Below are 20,590 nucleotides of genomic sequence, written 5' to 3'. Positions count from 1 at the left end.
TAGCAGGGTACGGTGTAAATGTGTTCCATGGTCTCGTGTGCCACATCCCTAACACTCACTGCAGTGGCTCAGGTTCCAGAGGAAGAAGCTGTCTATTGTGACCAACAGGGCTGAAAGTTGCAGTTTTCATCATGGTCTTTTGGGAGCCAAAATTAAAGCATGAGCTGGTTGAGTGCCTCGATCATCCACAGGCATAACACCCCAACAGAGATTCTTGCAGGTGCTGTGCAAAGAATATTCTTTGGGCCCATCAGGGAGTTGGCCTCATAAGCCCCTTTTGGGTTTATCTCCATGACACTCCTCCCTAATTCCTCAACTTCTGCTCAGCTCTTCCAGGAGGTCAACTTTATTATTCTCTTGCTCCAACTACTTCCTGCTCCTCCTCTTTTCCAAGGTTGTACCTTCCAGGTTTTCTCATGATGGAGTGCTCCGTTGCTGAACTCGCTGAATGGAAGCAACTCTTTTCACCAGTCCATACAGTGTTCTCACCTTGAGGTCTGGTTTCTCAGTCATGACCTATGTGGTATGACTGGTAGTCCAATTCTCTGCTATTGTACCAGTTATTGGCCCTCATGGAAGGCCATCCATCTTTGTTCTCCAAAACAAAAACAACTTCTGGGGACCACTCTTCTGAGCTAATTGAAGACGTCTTCCCTTCTCAGACTTAAAGATGTAGCAGTATTTTCCACTAGGTACACAAGAAGGGAACTTGAGTGCGTCCTCGTCTGTCTGCCTTCGACAAACTACCCAGCCTAGTCATATTATATCCCACTTCTGACACCACACATGACAGGAACAGTTTCGATTTTCACTGTACTCCAGGATTTAGACCAGGACACAAAGGATGTTTCAAGAGTGTTAAAAAATATCCAAAAGACAATAGGCCTCTTTAAAAGTTGTCACCCCATCATACAGGATATGACACTTTGTAACCCCCACAAGACTAACAGGTGTGGGAGAATAGTGTTTATCTTCTTTCCATTGCACACAATGCCAGGAAGTTTCAGATTGTTTGTGGCAACTTTGTATAGTCTGGGTTTCCACAGTCTGTGTGAGTGTGACTCATTTCCAGAAATATTTCCTTCAACATTAGTGGCAAAGAAATAAATGTATGTCCCTGCTTGCTGGTGACTTTAAAAAGCTGTACCTTGGTATTTGTAAGGGATGAGGCTCTTTCCTATTCTAGGTGTTTGTGTCTGGGTAGAGGGAGTCTAAGGCTCCCTCCATAATAGGAGGGCTTTTGTCTTTGCATTTGTCTGACCTGGGGGTTGTGTGTTCCCAGAGGGGGCCTATGTAGGGTCCGTGGAGCCTGCCTGTAGCTCTCCTCTCCGTAGGGGCAGGGGACATTGACACAGACATATTTATAGAAAAGTTAATAAAAATGGAATGAAAGATGGGAAGGATGATTGAAATAATACAATGATAGGAAGGGGCATAGATAGATAGATAGATAGATAGATAGATAGATAGATAGATAGATAGATAGATAGATAGATAGATAGATCGGACTGAAGAATTGAAAGGCATGATGGGAGGAATAGATAGCTAGAGGCTTCTGCATGCACACATTCAGTCAAACAGTCCTATGGTAAAGGCTCAATTAAGCAATCTACTGCCTTAAAGACTATAGGAAGAGAAAGCAGTATGTAAGTCTGCTGCTTTATAATGGTACAGACTCTAACATGCAAGACCTCTACTATAGTCTATGGGTAGAAAAGCAACTACAAAGTCTCCAAATGTATAGTCTGTTCGGGTGAGACTTTACAACGCAACACGCCATCTTTCTAGTCTGGTGGTAGGTAAGGGCTCTACCATTTAAGACTTCTGCATCAGAGTTTGAGTATAGTGTGGAAGACTCATTCTTTATAGTTTTGGATATAGTCTTTGTCATGCAGTGCTCCATCTTTAAAGCCTGATAATGGCCACTCTACCATGTACAACTCGAGATCTATCCTCTGAGGATGGGAAAACTTCTCTATCATGCAGTTTTGTGGCTATTTTTCTTGTTAATTTTTGACTGCACAAGATCTCTCTCTCTCTGGAAGTGTCAATAGCTCAGTGGCATCTCCCTGGAAGTGTCAATTGCACAGTGGCATGTCCTTCGTTTTATATGAAACCTGGTGTCATTTCCCAACCATACCTCCGGCTTACACATCGGAGGTAGCCATGGTGCTATTACCACCATGGCTACCCCATTACCGCATTCTGGGTCTGGGTTCCCGAAATAGGAACTTACTGGGTCATTCCATCCTTGGAGGACCCGGTAAGTCCTCATTCCGGGAACCATTCCCCATTCCCATTCGAGACCCCATAGGGCTCAATGGGAATGGGGATGAAGCTAATAACGGTACCGCAATTTGCGGTACCGTTATTAGCTCTGAAGTCCCTTAACGGGTCCCTTCCATAACGCCTGGTAAAACCAGGCATTAAGGAAGGGACCTCGAAATAGGGTGGTAAGGGATTACCGGCACCAATGTCCTTACCGGTGCCGGTAATCCCTTACCTCCAACCTCGTAATGACCCCCAGTAAGTTAAGAGGAATGATGTGGGCCAGTTTACCCTTCAAGACGTGTCCACTCTCCTGCGATTGTAAGAATGAGCTGCCATAGGAGAATGGAGGATGAAAGTGAATGGCTGTAGATTTCGAACTGCTTAAGTCACTCACTAGATTTGCTATTAGTCCCCGGAAATAATATAGGGTATCCTCTACCAGATGCAACTGGTTCAAGAACAAGAATGTGTGTAGTTTGCATATTTCTTACCTGTACAAACTTACAGCCCCACCACCTTTCTGTATCGAAACTCCATCATACCTCCGTACAAATTATGTAATTTTGCTAGGGCAGATGTTTCTGCAGGAGCTGACAAGCGTTGATGTGAAACTCAGTTGAGGGTTTTGTATGTTTGTCATTAAAAGTGCACAGCGCCTATAGTAGGATGTTAATGTTTCTGAGAGCTGAGGCTTCAGTTTCCAAGCTAAGAAAGAGGGCAGTGATCTCTTTTTCCTGAATAGTAGTGGTATCACTTTGATTGTCGTCATTTTTTTAAGGCTGGTGAAGAGGAGCTTTGACCTCTCCCTCTTTGGGCCTCATTCTGAATTTGGGGGTATTTCAGAGGTAAATCCTCCAAGATACCACCAAAAGGATGTACAATTACCACCACTTGGTCCCTTGGATTTACTGCGGGATTACAAGTGGTGGAAGGTGGTCTAAGCGCCCATTCTCTGGAGTCCATAAGACTCCAGTGAGGATTGTTGACAGAATTCGCACTGTGGAATTCTGAGTGCCAATTCCGGGCAATTCCGTCAAATTTTGGGAGGAAAAGTGAAAATCATAATTCCACTGGTGGTAATTCTGCCAATATGTGTAATTTGGCGGTGCAGGAAAAATGGAGGTAACGGAATTTTTTTTCCCACACCAAAAAACTCGTAATGAGGAGTAAGAGAACATTAGTGTCTGCATTTTAGGTAAACCAGAATGTTCCTTTCCCAAAAGCTGTCTTGCTGGTCAAATGTGAGTGACGCCTTCTGGAAAATTCTTCACAACCGCTAAGCCAAGCAAAGGCACGCATGTGGGTCAGAATGTTTTCCCTCAGCCACACCCTTCACCATCTCTTTCAGGAGTGGAAGATCACACAGGTTAAGTAAGATTCGAAATTGCCTATTGGGGAAGGGCAGCATTCCCCTCCTTATTTAACCCAACTCATTGATGTACGTTGAAATGGGATTCCCTGGACTAGTAGGCGTTCCTGTGAGCAGAGCACAGCCTAGGTGGGATGAGGCTGAGCCACGCCGCACCCATGCAGGATAGAGCTGGGGGAGCCAGGGATTTCTGGGATAGGGCCGAGCCAGTGCCGAGCCATGGTCTCTGGCCTGGCTCTTAAGTCCAAACGTGAGCCGAGCCAGGGAAATTACACGCGAAATAGGAGAGCTATGTGTCAGGGGGTGACGAGGCATAGAAAAGAAGCTGGGGTTACAGAAAAGGGGTGTGAGGGGACTAGGAGCTGAGAAAAGTAGTGCGAGGGGAATAGGGGCCCAGAAAAGGAGTGCAATGGGGCAGAGAAGAGGGATACTGGGGGGCTGAGAAGAGGGATGCAAGGGGGCTGAGTAAAGTGGTTTGAGGGGGCTGGTGGATAAGAAAAGGAGTGCAAGGTGGCTGGGGGTCAGGAAGAGGGGTGCAAAGGGGCTGGAGGTGTAAAAAAAAAGGGGGTTCCAGGGGACTAGGGTCTCAGAAATGAGGTTCTAGAGGGCATGGGCCTGAGAAAAGAGGTGTGAGGGGCTAGTGCCAAGAAGAGGGGTGCAAGGGGCCTGGGGACTGAGAAATGGGGTATGAGGGGGCTAAGAAAAGGAGTGCAAGGGGGATGGGGGCCAATCAAAGAGGTGCAAGGAGGGACTGGGGGGCCAAGCAAAGTGGTTTGGGACTGGGAAAAGGAGTGTGAGGGGATGTGGCTGAGAAAAACAGTGTGATGGGGCTTGGGGCAAGAAAAGCAGTGAGGGGGCTGGGTCAAGAACAGCCATGACATGGGGCTGGGAAGAAAGAGTGGTCGCAGTGATCACTTTGCGAGAAAAGAGACTGGCAGCACTCAGGGAGAGGTGGGGGGAGTCTGGATGTGCTGGTGCGGGTAAAGCCCCTTTACCCGCACCAGCACATCCAGACCCCCCTTTACTAAAGGGGGCTTGGCTGGGAAGGAGCATGATGGCAGGGATGGTAAAAGGGGGAGAATTTACCTTAAATTGCACCCCTGTGCAACAGGAGCACACTCGCATGACTTCCTGTTTGTATCCCGGCCAGCCAATAAATGAGTGGCTGGGGCAGGACTGGAAGTCAGGCCGGCTGCCAGGCCAGGAAGTAAGGCGAGCAGCCGAGCACGCCCCTGAGGTGCAGTCGGCACTTCAGGAATGTGATGGGGCTTTCTTACATTTTCTTTTTTTAACCAGTGCGGGCAGCTGAAGGGGCTTGTGGCCGGCCCCTGCTTTGGGCAGGCACTGACCCGAGGTGAGGGTCAAGCCGGATCCTGAGTTGTGACCCAAGCCGGCCTAAACTCTTCCCTGTTCGCGGAGCTCTAATGCAGAAACCCAGATCCTAAGGGGCAGAATCTGGACCCTAGAATTGCCCCATGCTTTCTGACTGGTGATACCTGTTGGTGGTGCTTTGGCATTCCTGATATCCTGATGAAGTATATTGAATGTCATTCTACTTTGGATTGTTCTGTGGGGGCAATGCATCCAGGGCCCCCTTGTACCCTACTGTTGGCTTCTAAAGTCTTGGTTGCTGCTAATAGGAGGGAAAAGGCTGACTTCAAGGCTTTGTTCCCTCCCAAGGATGCATTGAAGATGGCTTACTTCCATTTGTGAGACAATCCTGCGTGCCTCGAGTGGCATCCTGAGACCAGGGTAGGGGTACAGACATCTTGGCCTGAGAAGGACTGAGCAGTTAAAGGAAGCTAGTCATCCAGTCACCTGGGTCTTCCTCAAGCGCTTGCCTCCCCAAAAACCTGTTTTGCCAATTTCCACAGAAATGTGTACTTGCACTCGTTTGTTTCCTTGAAGGAGAGCTTCCTAACAGGCCCCTCTGTCTTAGCTCGTCAGTGACTGGAGATATCGCCTTTTTTTGAGCTTACAGGGCAGATGATTGTGCAATATATTCCTGTTGTACTGGTATTCACCAGCTCCGTGTCAGGTTGGTTACTACTCACTGAGATGTTTTTCCAAGGCCCAAAAGTACAGGTGATGTCGATCGACAGCAAAGACATCTGTATGGGGACCTCACCAGAGAAAGGTGAATGTAGATTATAGTATTAGGAGACGTGATGTAAGCTGTAAGCAGACCTAGCCTACACCATGGAAGAAGCTTCAGTGCCCACTTGGGGCGCGGACAAAGATCTATTCATTCAACAGCAGAGCCTTTCCAGGGTGCTCCGCTCTGACTTGCTGGTAACAGTTTTCGCTGCCAATGAATTTTCTGGGCACGGAGCTGTTCAGAGACAGGAAGAGAGGAAGCGGCAGCAGATGAATGCCATCAATTCTTCATGCCAGTAGTTTGTCTGGGCAGCGGGACATGCAGAAAAGGAATGTAATGGTTTTCCATCAAATTCATATCTTTTTCTTGGATTCATATTTTTTTCTTAGGAATTGTTTGGGCTTCACACTGAAGGCCAATCCAAGACCACGGCCAGGGATATCCCAGCTGAAATGAAAACAGCCTTTTCTTGTGTGATTAAATGAATATGCAGCGTGTTTCTATGAGAGGACTGTTTGCACATTTTGTGATTAGCTTGCCTCATCTTATGATGTCGGATGTTATGATTTTATACATGCATATTATTGACGATAGTGGGAGTACCATATTTCATTTGTTAGTCTAATATTTGCAATGCTTGCGTGTTTCACATTTTTCATTAAATAAACACCACTTCAGGGTGTGAAAAGGACCATTCAATTCGCAGTAAATTTTACACTATTGATCTTCTATGAATTGTTTACCCGTCAGTAAATGACATTCATTTATTTCTGACAAATACAAAACGTGGTAGGGCCATGCAGGAAAGGACAGGATCACACTCTTCAAGGCTCTGGAACAAGTTGATTATCCTCTCTCTATCCTTGCCCTCTATCCTTGCCATCTGAAGAAGCAAGCATACTTTGCCTCCGGCAAGAGGATTCAATAAAAAAGGAGCTACTCCAACCCTGTGTATCTATCCTTTCCCACCCCCTCTCACCATTCCAGCACTGGCCCCCAAAAGCTTCTGGGGAGCACAGGCAAGCTTGTGTGGGGCTGCCTGGAGCATACATAGCACATGTCATTGCGGATAATGAGTTAGATAGAAGCTGAGCTCAAGCACTGCCGAGCATGAGGACGGTCCCGCAGGCATGGGCTGCAGTGCAGGCACGGGGAGGCAGCTATGGCCTTGCGGGAGCCACATGAGAGGTGCGGTGGAGTGCTGTGGGAATTAGGTGATTACATGCCTCTGGGGAATTTATTTGTGGAGCAGATGGAGAAGATCAGGAAAGCCTGAGAGCACAGCATGGGACTGAAGAACATCCTTGCGTGGATCATGGTAAGCTGTGTGACCTGCAGTGACTGTGGGAATGCCAGCAGGGCTTTGTACAACCACTGGAGACTGGCCATGGGATGCTACAGGGAGCATCACGGCAACATTTGCATAAGGAATGCCAAGGGAACCCAGCAAGGACCAATAATGTTGCTGGGAGAGGCAATGCAGACCTGGGACACTGCATGAGCAAACAGCAAGATCCAGCCATCATGAAGACTCTTGTTGGTTCATAGGCCGGGGCTTTACACTGGAGTAGGTGTGAAATAAACAATAGCATTGGCCACTTGCCATATTTTCACACAGAGACTTCATCGTTATAACTGAATTTAAATTTTCTGTAATGTACTTCGACATTCTAACTTTAAACATCTATGTTTAGAGAACTCACAGCTCAGATACCCACCGTTGATGCCATTTGGTTTAATGCTAAATGTCTAATGCTTTTTTAATGATTCTTTTCTTTAACCTGTTAAACCTTTAAAGTCTGTGAAGGCCAAGCCTCAGAGAGTTCATTTTTGTACTATGTGTAGTATTGTAACATTATGTTGTTTATATAATCCATATTTTAGTTGTGAAGCGACCTGAGAGCACGTTTTTTCATTACCAATGATTGTCTTTATGAAGTGTGTGATAAGCCCCCAGAGAGCCTTAGCTCTCTCTGCTCCATTTATGCCACAAACTACCTGGATTCACCTCCTGCCTCCAATCAGGTCATTGCATCCTACCATGCAAGTGTGAAGCTGTATAGACTGAGGTAGAGCTTCTGCCATGCAAGAGCACTGACTCGTAGGGCCTCATTACGAGGTGGGCGGTAAGGGATTACCGGCACTGGTAAGGGCACCGGTGCCGGTAATCCCTTACCGCCCTACTACGAGTTCCCTTTGCGGGTCCTTCCTTAACGCCTGGTTTTTTCAGGCGTTAAGGACGGGACCCGCAAAGAGACTCTAGAGCTAATAACGGTCCTGCAATTTGCGGTACCCTTATTTGCGCCTTCCCCATTCCCATTGAGCCCTATAGGGGCTCAAATGGGAATGGGGAATGGCCCTGGTGAATGGGGAATTACTGGTCCCGCCAACCTTGGAATGGACCGGTAATTGCTCCATTCACCAGGGTGGAGTCGGAACGAGTTTGGAGGCAGCCATGGCGCTAATAGCGCCATGGCTATCTCCAACCTCGTAATGAGGCCCATAGTGTACCTTTACACACTATCATGCAACACTCCAAACTTATCATCTTAAGGGTAGAAATGCAACCGTGCATGACACCAGCTTTGTAGTCCGATAGGATGGGCCAGACCATTAGCAGTACTGTCTATGGGTAGGGAGTGTACAGTACTAGGCTTGTACTTAGTTAACAATGACAGAAGTCTTCTACTGAGAACTAACAGAAGCTTCAATAGCTTGTTCTTTGGGCTCTAGCCCACCAGGAGCGCCCAACCACATTTCAGCTCTCTGTGCCATAACAGAAGGGAATTTTCATTTGCATGGTCTGATCCCGCTCAAAGGGATTGGCCAGCCTGAAATGCCAGGTGATTCTCCTCCAAGCAAGCATACCAGCAGCAACCCCAGACATGTGTTTCTGCCTCTTTGCAGTGTTATCTATGGGTAGGGGCTGTACCTTGCAAGAGTGCTGCTCTCGGTTGGTTTGGCTAATATCACACACTCGCTGTCTACTTTCCCAAAAAAGGAGAGAGCTGGAGAAGTAGAGTTAGGTTATCCTTATGATAGGTGAAGACATTTAAGTATGGGGCATGCAGCAATGAGATGGATGATAATATTATTAAATGGGATATCATTAGGAACAATGAATCCCCCTAAATACTGGCAGAAAGGGAGAAGAATAAACACAACTAAATGTGCTGGAGGAGGTGGGGCTAGACATCTAACTGTCCAATTGCTTTGTGTGTTCTTTCTCCCTAGGCAGTGGAGCCTATTGATGTCTACTTCAAGTGCAACCTGGCCAACCCTCACTCAATACACTGCCTGGCCAGCAGCGAGGTTATGATCAGCTGTATTGGAGACCCTTCCGGTAATGCCAAAGGTACAGGCCATCTTCCCCGATTGCTTTGGGATGGGCACTGCATGCACAGCCCACGCTGACCTCTGCTTCCATAGGCCGGTACCGTCCTTCCATGTTTCATTCTTAGTATGGAGTTCATTGGACACAGTTGGGCCTTAACGCCAATCACCCCCAAGGGGCATTATGATCAGGAGCTAGGTGCGACCCCCAATCCATTAGAAATATTAAGATACTTGTATGGGGTGTTGCTTGAAGTAGACCTCCCTGTATATAACTGGCATATAAGCAGTATGTGTAAATGTATTTATTTATTTATTTACTTATTTATAACGCGCCGGAACCAAAGGGTATCAGGGCAAACATATACAGATAGGATAACAAAGGTACAGGACATGAGCAGGGTAACGGTGAAGAAACAGGGGGTTTACTCACAGGGAAAAGTCTTCAATGTCTTTCTGAAGGCTTTGATGTTTGTGTCTAACCGCAGGGGTAAAGGAAGCATGGTCCAGGTTTTAGATGAGCAGGTGGCAAATGATCTGCCTAGCCCTTTGGTCCACTTGAATGGTGGACAGTTGACCAGCCTTAGGTTAGTTGATCTAATTGACCGTGAGGGCTTATACCAGGAAACTAATGGTTTTGGGTATCTCAGGATTACTCATGAAGGTATTTGTGAAGTAGGGTAACTGCTTTGAATTGATATCTGGCACCTACAGGGAGCCAGTATAAGCATTGTCAATGGATTGAAATGTGGCACTTTCTCAGTATCATCTTTACAATCCGAACGGTATAATTCTGAACAGTCTTGAGCATCTGTATGCTCCTCTTGTCAGCGCCCACCAGCAAATCACTATAGTAGTCTATTTTAGATTGGCAAAGGGAGGCACTAAGCCCTGATGAGGAAGGTTGGAGAGAAATAGCAGGCCTTGCATCTTCAGTTAAGGCCCTTGACTGACCCACTGTTTACAATGGCCAGCAAAGTGCCAATGTTATAATGTTAGGGATTGTCGATAATGCTTGTATGGGTAAAGGGGCACATTACTGATTTTTATTTTGTCTGGCTGGCTTCTTTAATGTATCTATGTAGATAACCCCAGAGAAGAACACATTAGACAGTTTCCACCATCCAGATGAATGATGTATGAAGCTCACAATTAGCAACTGCTTTGGCCAAAACCTGTTGCATAATTTGTTAACAGGGCACTACATGATTCCTATAATAATGCACAGAATCGTTCTATGTGCAGGAAAAATGGTTCTATGAAAAACTGCCAAATATTTTTTGCTGACCTACAGTTTTGAAAAATTGTGTTTTTTACCAACCTTTCAACTTGTTTACCGCAAAATGCAGGAGGTAAAAGTACATCTGTCGAATCTGTAGGTCGGTAAAAGAGGGATAGAGCATAAAAAAATGAATGGTTGCAATGTGTGCGGCACCAACATTCAAAGGGAGTCATCCCTGGGATGTGTTCCTGTGTAGAGGGATATGTAGATTTCGTAGACCGAGCTCATGGCAGCCTTCATCTCCCTCTGCTTGCTCTCTGCAGGTGGGTTCATCTTGCTGGATGCAGAAACCTTTGAGGTAAAGGGAAACTGGGAGAAGGACGGCCATGCAACGCCCTTAGGGTACGATTTCTGGTACCAGCCCCGCCACAACATCATGGCCAGCACTGGATGGGGAATTCCGAAACGCATGTTTGACTTCTTCAACCCTGCTGACGTCAAAGCCGGTAAGAGATATCCCGCCTATCATCCAATTTCCTGTTTGACTTGCTAAAAGAATGAAGGATGACTGGGACAAAGGTTCCACAAAACTTTGTTTCAAATTAACAGTTGATCTTGTTGGGCTTTTGGTTTTCTTCTGGCAAATTGGACTCAGTCTACCAGCAGGTAGAAGTTGTCTGAATAATTGCCTTTCCCTGTTTGTACTGGAAGGATGAACCCAATCTCCCAACATGTAACAGGTATTCCATGTTGGTTTTTCTCAGTTTGATTGGGGCGGTCTGGATTCAACGGCCCAACAAGCAGCAGTGGTTCATGAATGGTTGGTTTCCCTTTGTGCTGGACAGCTGGACTCCACGTTCAACATGCCACATGTGAGTCCATGTTCTCAGTTCATGTGGGGCATCTGGCTTTCATGTCCCAACATGCAACAGTTTTCTAGCAAATAATCTCAATCTGCTTTATGATTCTGGTCTCACTATCCCTATTCCCTATCCCACATAGCAAAGTTTCTGCCCCTATATTTCCTTGTTTTCTCTGCGGCTTCAGGTCAGGCTCCATACCCCAGCATATAGGGCTTTCTTGGCAGGGCTGTACATCATTTAATTCTGGGAATGTGGTAAGAGTGTCCCAACATGCAGTGCATTCACAACATGGTATGGGTTAACAACATATACTACCTTTAAATTGCTTTGGGGATTTGGGCTCGGTGTCCCAGTAGGCAGCAATTTCTCAGGGGCTAGTTTCTTTAATTTGTTATTGGCGCTTGTACTTAGTGCCCCAATTCTCAGCATGAAGGTTCTTCTGTTCACTCTGGGAACTTGAACTTAGTGTCACAGTGTACAGCAGGTTCTCTGCATGTAGTATCTTCAGTTTATTCTAGGAACCTGGACTCAGTGTCCCAGTAGGCAGTGGGTTCTTATTATGTACATTATGCAGTTTGCATTGGGAACCTGGAGTCCCAGTATGCAGAATGTTCTCAGCATTTCATTTCTTCAGTTCATTCTGGGAACTTGGACTTAGTGTTCACAGTGTGCAACAGGTTCTCTGCATGTAATTTCGTCTGTTTACTCTGGGGACCAGGACTCAGTGTCAGTGAGTTCTCAGCAGGTTCTCAGCATTTCCTTTCTTCAGTTCACTCTGGGAGCTTTGACTTAGTGTCACAGTGTGCAGCAAGTTCGCAGCATGTAGTTTCTTCAGTTCACTCTGGGAACTTGGACTTAGTGTCACAGTGTGCAGCAAGTTCTCGGCTTGTAGTTTATTCTCTTTACTCTGGGTACCTGGACTCATTGTCACAGTGTGCAGCAGGATCTCAGCATTTTATTTCTTCAGTTCACTCTGGAAACTTGGACTTAGTGTCACAGTGTGCAGCAAGTTCGCAGCATGTAGTTTCTTCAGTTCACTCTGGGAACTTGGACTTAGTGTCACAGTGTGCAGCAAGTTCTCGGCTTGTAGTTTATTCTCTTTACTCTGGGTACCTGGACTCATTGTCACAGTGTGCAGCAGGATCTCAGCATTTTATTTCTTCAGTTCACTCTGGAAACTTGGACTTAATGTCACAGTGTGCAGCAGGTTCTCAGCACGTACTTTCTTTACGTACATGATACTATCTTGATTCAGCTCTTTCTCCACGTTGCTTCAGCCCTTTATCTCTCCCCCGATCATCAGCTTTTTTCCTTGGACCTCTTCACCTGTGTAGTACCTTCATAACTTTACTCCATCCAGTGGTCATGTGTATCTGCAGACATGCCATTTCCTTACCCATTCACGGAGTGCAGTCTTGCTCACTCTGCTGTCTTTCTCAACCCTTACATCAGAGGGTCTCATGTCCAAACACTGCCTCTAGAGGTTGCAGTTTGTGTTCCTCATTCCCTCACAAACCTCACTTGGGGGTAGTGCTCACACCATGTCAGTATCCAACACTGCTGGTGTTCTCCGACTCGCCCATCAGGTCTGTCCCCAGTATTGGTGACAACAGGACAGCTGGTCTCAGCGTTCCGCTAGTCTCAGCCGCACTCCTTTTTGTCAATCTTCATAGTGCACCTCAAACATCAGACATAGCTTGTGTCAAGTAGGTTTAGGTGTGCCACAGGCGGATGGTTCCATGTCATTTTGCCGATGTTAATTACTTTGAAAATCACTTTGAATGTTTTATTATTATTTGGTGGGTCCCCCCCAACCATCTTCCCCACCTCAAACCCCTCCCCAACCCTTTTAACCCCTTCACCTACAACCCCCTATATAATTCAAAGTGATTCTGAAGTAATTACTTCAAAGTAATTACTGTTGAAAAACCACGGGATGCCTAGGCTGATAGTGACCCCACCCTTCCCCCAGGCAGTGTTTGCACATGGTCATGTTATCACAGTGGGGAACACATGACCACCAACATAGTAAACAGATTTGCAAGAGCATCCCTTATGGAGAATATAATGGGTAACTCATCTCACTATTTATGTATATCTATCTACGACATAAGTTCGATATCCCTACATATTATCTCCACCAAAAATATTGCCGTACATATGGTCGTTTGTCTCGCAATAGGCAATATTTTTGGTGGGATAATTAGTGGGAGCTGGGGTTGCGTGGGTGTCCCCTGCACATTTAAAAATAATGCAGAGGTTGCGGGGGTGTCCCCTACAGGGTCCATGGCTCAATATTGCCGCAAAGATATGGCAATATTTTTGTATCACAATATTTTTGCGGGGATATTAACACATGGAACCCACAAGGTCAGAGATAAAGCCCTGTAGTTGTGTTTAAGTTGGACGCCCCATCTAGATGCTTATAACATTGGCACCATTAAATACATTTTAATGAACCTGCAAAAAATATATATATTTATAGACAGAGAGTTGGATTTTTTAAATAAAATGTGCACGGTTTCATCACGAGGGGCCAAAGCTTTATGGAGGATCCAGAAATATCTGTTTTAAATGCAATTTCTCATAGAACAAAGTTTGCCCTCACCTTCTACCAGAACCGCTAGATGCATTTGTGCCAACATTTCACAAGGAGCACACATTTGGTGCTGAGAGCCAACTCTGATTTGGTTTTGGTGCAAATCTGTCCTGGGGTTTGTTTTAAATCTTGCCAAAAGTGGGCAAAATCCTTTTAATAATATCTGGGAATGGTAACTAAGATCCAATTGATCAATTTGCATTTGGGGGTCCACAATAGGTCAGCAGATTTTAATAAGGGGCCACCAGTTTGGCTAATTGTAATACTTTTTCCAGCTAGCAGCCATTGTTCTTTGTGGACATTTTGCAGGAAGCAACCGACCCTGCACTGCACACATTTTGAATAGGGTGATATTGCAGTCCTCTTGGTGTCCATCCACCATAGAGAGGGAAAGAGGCAGTCCAGAGAGTGACAGCCAAATAGAAATAAACTACAGTTGTTTGCCCTCTGAGGGTCCACCACATCCTTGTCAAGTCTGCCGGAATGTGTACTGTAGACCTGCTCCAGGCTAGATTGATATGCCAGCAACGGAACGAAAAGGTGGAAGGAATACCACAGTGCTCACTCCCTTAAGGCTGAAAAAGCAAGAAGTTAGTTAAGCATCTCAAACTGCAGAAACATCCCCAGGCCCAGTCGCACAACAGTTGATAGTATCACCCACCTGAGTTTCAGATCAGAGAAGTTTGTATCCTAGTATAAGTAGATCTCAGCCATGTGGTCCAAGTGTCCTATGGAAAGCTCAGGAGGGCCCACACGGGGGTAATGAGCACAATAGTTCTCGGAAAGGAAGGGTGGCCCTGCCCCAACGTCACAAGTAGAACATTTTGTGTAGGGTCCAAGTATACAATTCCAGAAGCAATTAGAGAGGGTGGGGGGGGGGAAAGAATAGTCATCAGTCAGTAAGAGGAAAAGAATCCAAAAATGTTCCAGGATATCAAATCCTAGGGAAAATCCAGAAGCAGTTCCAGAATGCTCGCCAAGTCTTTTGCACCATGCACATTGCGCCACAAACATGGGAAGTCCAAAATAAGTCAATCTGAGGTCAGAAACTGAAAGGGAGTCAGACATACATACGGGAAACACTACAGCGGAGAGACAAACACTGAAGGCTAGAAACACTGTGGGCTGGCCTGGACACTTGAGAAGCTGTGCGCGAAAGTCTGCTTATACTCATTTCCCGTTCTTTGACCCGAATAATTCCCCAACATGGATTGGATTGGCCGCCTGCAGACCTGGTGTGATGTCATTCCACTGTGCTGAGAACTTCGGGAAATGTAGTTTGTCCACATGCAAAGCCACAGACCCAGACGCCACAGGAGCTTTCAGCATTGCAGTGGGAAAGCAAGGGTTTATGTTGATGGATTATTGACAATCCTAGAGAGGGCAACAGGCTGAGGGGTGTAATATGGGAACTACTGTGTATTTTTCTAATGTCCCTGTGCCCCGCAAAGAAACATGTGAATTTTCTGCCATTTTTTGTCCATATACCACACTGGTTCCCTCTTGCCCCTTATGGGTGTGGGTAACCCGAGATTGTTCACACCCAGCTCCAACATGCTTCAATCCACTAGCTCTGGATTGGCTCCGTGGGAGCCGGACATGCACCAGGTGAATTGCAAATGGGTATGACAGTAGGCTATGCCTAATGCCCACTTTGGATGGTTGACTAGGTCCACCGGGTTAAAGACAAATGCCCACTTTGGATGGTTGACCAGGTCCACATGGAAAAGGCACCCGATAAACCTAGGAGTGGAAGACGCCCATGGCCCAGGAAAAGTGTCCACTTGGCATGCCTACAGCGGATAGCCAGTGGCCACTCTGGGGGGGATGGGAATTGCCTGAAGGCCACTCAGGGGGATGGGGCGGGTCAAATCCCCAGGAAAAGTGGACATTGTCAATGGGTGACCCGGGAAATGGCCAAAGTCCTTTTCTCCAGGCAAAGTGTGCAAAGGCCATGGTCTGTGAATACTCCAGGTTGTTTGGATGGGCCAGGGGTATAGCCAAAAGCCATGCCCCAGGCAAAGTGATCCCTGACCATGGCTTGAAGCTATGGCCAGTGCCCATTACTGGCAGCTTCAGGGCGCAAGACATGACCAAAGGACATGATCTGGTCACCATAGCTAGTGGACCCATGGTATGGCTCAAGACAATGTCCTGTGCATGGGAAGGCACTGGGAATACTGCCAATGGCCACAGGCGGCCATGACCAGTGGCCACTATGGTCTGTTCTGGATGCCTAGAGCAGTGGTGCACAACATGCGGCCCATGGGCCAAATACAGCCCTTTAGGACATGATTTATGGCCCTCCAAGTCACATGAATTTAATGAAGTGTTGCCTGGCCTGAAGTCAGTCAGTCACTAATTCTGTCAAGGCAGATGTGGTAAGCCTCTGTGATCCAGTGTTTGTCTTTGCATCATGGTATGTGAAACTGTGAAAGGGCTAGCTATAATGTCTTACAGTAAACCAGCATTGGGCTTTTTCTTAGGCACGGGTAAGGCTCTTGTCTAATATGCATACACAAGCCAAAACTGTTGGCTTTGCCAATGCTTGCTTTTAATAGGACTTCTATAAAGGAAATGTATGGTTCTTATTAATCGATGCGGCTGAAGGCAGACCTGATTAAGAAATGTTATTATTACGTCAGTAGCTTATTTACAGCTCAAATTAAGTGATTAACTCTCTGAAGACTGCTTTGAAAAACACTGGCATGCATTTCAAGTACAAATTTTGGTAAAGCTTGATTAAAGCGAGCTCAAATAGATCCCAGGAGGACGTGTTTTTGGGCTGGAAAGGCAGGAAGTGGGTGAGAATGGGCAAAGGGATTAGCATGGCCACGGCCAGTCAATGGGTGGGCAAATCATTGTAATTGGTTATTTATAACGCGCTTAACACCCAGAGGTTTCTAAGTGCAGACCCAGGGATGAAACCAGTGGTGCTCTGCGTCGTCTTGCTTCCAAGACGAACACATTGCCCCAAACAACACCTACAAGCTTTGTGTCCCTCTTCATCTGCCATTTCTCCCTATCCGTATCTGCAATAGTTTTGGCTATTGGATGTCTCTAAAGTGCAACATAAAAGACCAAACTAAAAAGTAATAAAAATGACACCATAAGCATGTATTTTTAAACTCAAATTTGTGAACCGATGCCCCTACCATCCGGACGTTTCCACTGGTAGTTCGGCCCACAGTATCGGCACTTGTGTGGTACATTCGGGCCTCCAGCTAAACAAGTTGTGTACCCCTGGCCTAGAGCATGGTGACAATGTGACTGTCATCCACATTGCAAGAGACAGTGACATAAAGTGAGACAGTGAGAGAGAGAAAGAAAAACTGATAAAGAGCATAGAAACAGTGAGAGATAGACTGGAGAGACAGATACAGAGACAAGGAGAGAGAGGGGGACAGAGAGGGAGCGAGGAAGATGAAGAGAGAGATTGGGATATGATACACAGGGTGTAGTTAGTATAAATATATATTAATGTATTGTAACAAAGTCCCCAGTCTGATTCTGAGGACTGTAAAGTGGTGATTCAGGTTGCTAGATGCCACTCAGAGCCAGTGGATGTTAGGCATGGGGGTGGGATGAGGTGGATCGCCTGATCAACAAACCTTGGCCACCTTCACAGGGCAGGATATAAAGAAGAGGTTAAGAAGTTGGAGGAGATGGTTGCAACAGAGAGAGGGAGAGGACAAGAGGAGGATGTGAGAGTCCACAGATTAACACAGGAGGTTGTAACATCGAAAGGTGGAAGGTTGTAGTAGGAGGTGAGAACACCAGGGCTCGGAAATGTTATTCAAGAGGAGCAATCAGGATGCAGGAGAAGCTGGTGAAACCCAAGGGGAAGTAGGAGGTGAAAACATCAGAGGCCAAAAGCAATACAGAGGAGGTAACATTAGGGGTAGAATACCATACAGAAGAGGTGAAGTAAGGAGCTCCACAAAGGGGAGGTGGTAACAAAGGTGGTAGGAAGGTGGTACAGAGAAGGCTGCTGGTGTGACAACAATGGCAGATACCCCAGAGAAGAGAAATCCTGAGGAAAAGGAGGACTGGTAACAGCAAGCTGAGACACCAGAATACACAAGGTTTTAATGTGCTGAGTGCTGGAAAAAGCAATAAGAACAGCAAGGGGTGCAGTGAATGGAGAGAGCCAACTCTTAGTTGAGAAGCAGAGGCAGGTTCCATCCAGTTGGCAGGACATTACTAGGAAGACCCAGAAGGTGGGAGCGGAGTGAAACAGGGCAAGGGAGAATATTGTAAGATAAGAGAGGTGGAGAAGGAGCAGTCAGGAGGGAGCACAGACAATACCACACCACAGGGGCCCTTCTCTTGTTCAACCTTCCTTCAAAGTCCACTGAACAAGCTCCTTATGAGACTTTACGGTTTAGCGAGCCTTGGGGCATGAGACCCCAGAAAACCTGCATCTAGCTTGGATAGAGGAGAAGGGTTAAGCCCCCCTAAAAGTCTACAATGGCTAGAGGGGTGAGGCAAAACATTTGAGCTTGGCAAGCTCAGACGCAGAAGTGACATTTGGACCTAGAGAGGGTCTTTGAGGGAAACGGGACCTGATCTCAATTAGGATAGAATCTTCCTGACCATTGCTTTGTTTGGGGAAGAGCTTTCGGTTCAGTTGCCCAGTTGTGCGATAAATTCCCTAATAAAAAGTAGAGTGACTATAACACATGGTCTTGGCATGCTTCTTAGTGCCAGAACCTCCCCTGTAACAATATGTATGTATGGACTAATCGTTGCAGTTGAGGAGCATAGTCTACGTTTATGGACCTTGAGGGAGGTCACATGAGGCTATGGGCTATATTCGCAGACTGAAGAAACGTACTGTACCTTTTCCTGTGTTTTCCCTCACAGTGTAGAATGAGAGCCTCAATAATTAAAGTAATGTATATGTCTGTTTTCAGTGGTGGCGGGCAGGATCGGACTATTTTTCACCTATAAATACAGCTTTTGATGAATTGTTGCCCTTTCCATAGCCTTTATTGAGGCTTCAAATTAGAGCTTTGTGTATGGACCTTTCTTTGTAGAGATAGCATAGACTTTCTGATGCAGCATGGGTTTTCTCTTATGGAGTCAAAGATTAATTTTGCTTGATTATTTTCTGGATGTGTCCTTTTTTTGTTGTCTGACCATAGGAAAACTTTGGCTTTATGAATCCAAAAACATGGTTCCATGTAATATTAGAAGACTAACTATGCCAGATGCTGCTGAAACTCTGTGGGGTGCTGTAGTGTGTGGAGTATCGGAGGGCAGAAGCGATGACCAAGTGGCCGTTCTGGATATTTCTCTGAAACGCAACCAATATTCCCATTGTAGGATTCTTTGGACAAAGCCTTCATTTGTGGGACTGGACTGAGCGCACCCGAATCCAGACCATCGACCTGGGTGAGGATGGGATCATCCCAATGGAAGTCCGATTCCTTCATGACCCTGATGCCACTGAGGGGTTTGTTGGTTGCTCCTTTGGTTGCACTGTTTTTCGCTTCTACAAGACCCAGGTAGGCCCGATAGAAGTAATTGTACCTATAAATGCCTTTTGTCTGCATCTTTAAATCTGGAAGTGTTGAGGGGGCTGGCACAGACGTGTAGGCCTTCTCTAATTGGCATAGACAGGCATACCCTTCTCACAAAAATATGTAGCATTTACCATTAAGCCTTCTATTGCATACAGAGTGCTTTACACCACTCTCTTTCAGCTATGCATCATTGGATGTCTCTGCCGTCTCATACTCAACACCCCAGAGTTTGAAGTCATCTATTCTTCAGCCCACAATTCCCCAAAATGTATCCCCAGACCACTAGCCACCTGACCCAACTCCTTCAGCCCCTCCCCTAAGGCTCACAACCTCAGGGGCCTCTTTCATAGAGATGTAAATCTCTACCATGCCATAACCTCTACTGGCATAGCTACTAGGACCCACCTGCTAAATATCTGGAAGATCCTCCGTCTATTAACCTTCAACTACGTCCAAATGCTTATGTCCACTCTGATACTCAGTCAACTCGACTATACCTAAAGCCTCTTTTTGGCCTTCTTTGCTACCCCTTTTCCCCCAGTTGACAAAAACCACATTTTCGGCCAACACACTGTGAAGAGGTCCCATTGCTAAGGCTAATGGGTGACCCTGAGGGCCGGTAACACTACCCTTTCCATGATGCAGGCCCTGAAGGCGACGGACGGAGGATCCCCCATGCAGCCCAGTCCACCCACAGCCTCAAATGTGTACCACACCTTATCCATCCCAAAACACCTGGGCACAATAAGGGTAGATTATTGATGCAGCATCTCTAGCAAGATTGGAGACATGTATTATCTAGAGAGACCTCAGTATATGCCACATAATAGAAGGGTAACCAAAGGTCTGGCAGTTTGGGAGCCGCTAGCACAGATGTCCGCTGATTGTCTGAGGGAGAAACCTGGTTTATGCAAAGACAGTGGCCTTACACGAGAGATGCTCACATGCCAGTCCAAGGACCATGCATACATTTGCACAACCAAGTATGTGAAACAAAGATGGCACAGAGTTCTTGATGAACATCAGCCCTAGGAACCACAGGGAGGGTTAATGAACGAGTGATTGCAGGTGGCAGTTCTGCAGTTCAAGAAGATTTTAGTCATTCACATGTTACCCACAACTCATGCACAGCTGCACGCAGCGTCAGGGACTGGAGGGCATTGCATCATTTTTAACATTGAGCGCCTGAGGCCAGTATTTACATAATTAGGGGAGACAGCGAAGAATTGTTGACAATGGTGCATTTGTTTGTGTTTACATTTGAACCCCCAACAAATGGGCTCAGCCAGACCAAATCTCCTGACCTT

The 20,590-nt window shown here is 46.3% G+C and overlaps 1 protein-coding gene across 1 annotated transcript in view; it reads left to right on the top strand.

Moving 5' to 3' along the window:
• The first annotated feature begins 8,210 nt into the window (after window positions 1-8,210).
• LOC138508995 (methanethiol oxidase-like) overlaps window positions 8,211-20,590 on the top strand; it is a 359,358-nt gene continuing 346,978 nt past the window's right edge. The window contains exons 1-4 of the mRNA XM_069625449.1: window positions 8,211-8,228; window positions 8,973-9,093; window positions 10,617-10,799; window positions 19,084-19,265. Of these exons, the coding sequence (XP_069481550.1) occupies window positions 8,211-8,228; window positions 8,973-9,093; window positions 10,617-10,799; window positions 19,084-19,265 (504 nt within the window). The remainder of the gene's footprint in view (window positions 8,229-8,972; window positions 9,094-10,616; window positions 10,800-19,083; window positions 19,266-20,590) is intronic.

The sequence above is a fragment of the Ambystoma mexicanum genome, chromosome 1p (assembly GCF_040938575.1).
Source record: "Ambystoma mexicanum isolate Mex_15411 chromosome 1p, UKY_AmexF1_1, whole genome shotgun sequence".
Lineage (NCBI taxonomy): Eukaryota > Metazoa > Chordata > Amphibia > Caudata > Ambystomatidae > Ambystoma > Ambystoma mexicanum.
Note: the sequence above shows the minus strand (reverse complement) of the source record. Positions and strands in the feature narration are given on the sequence as shown.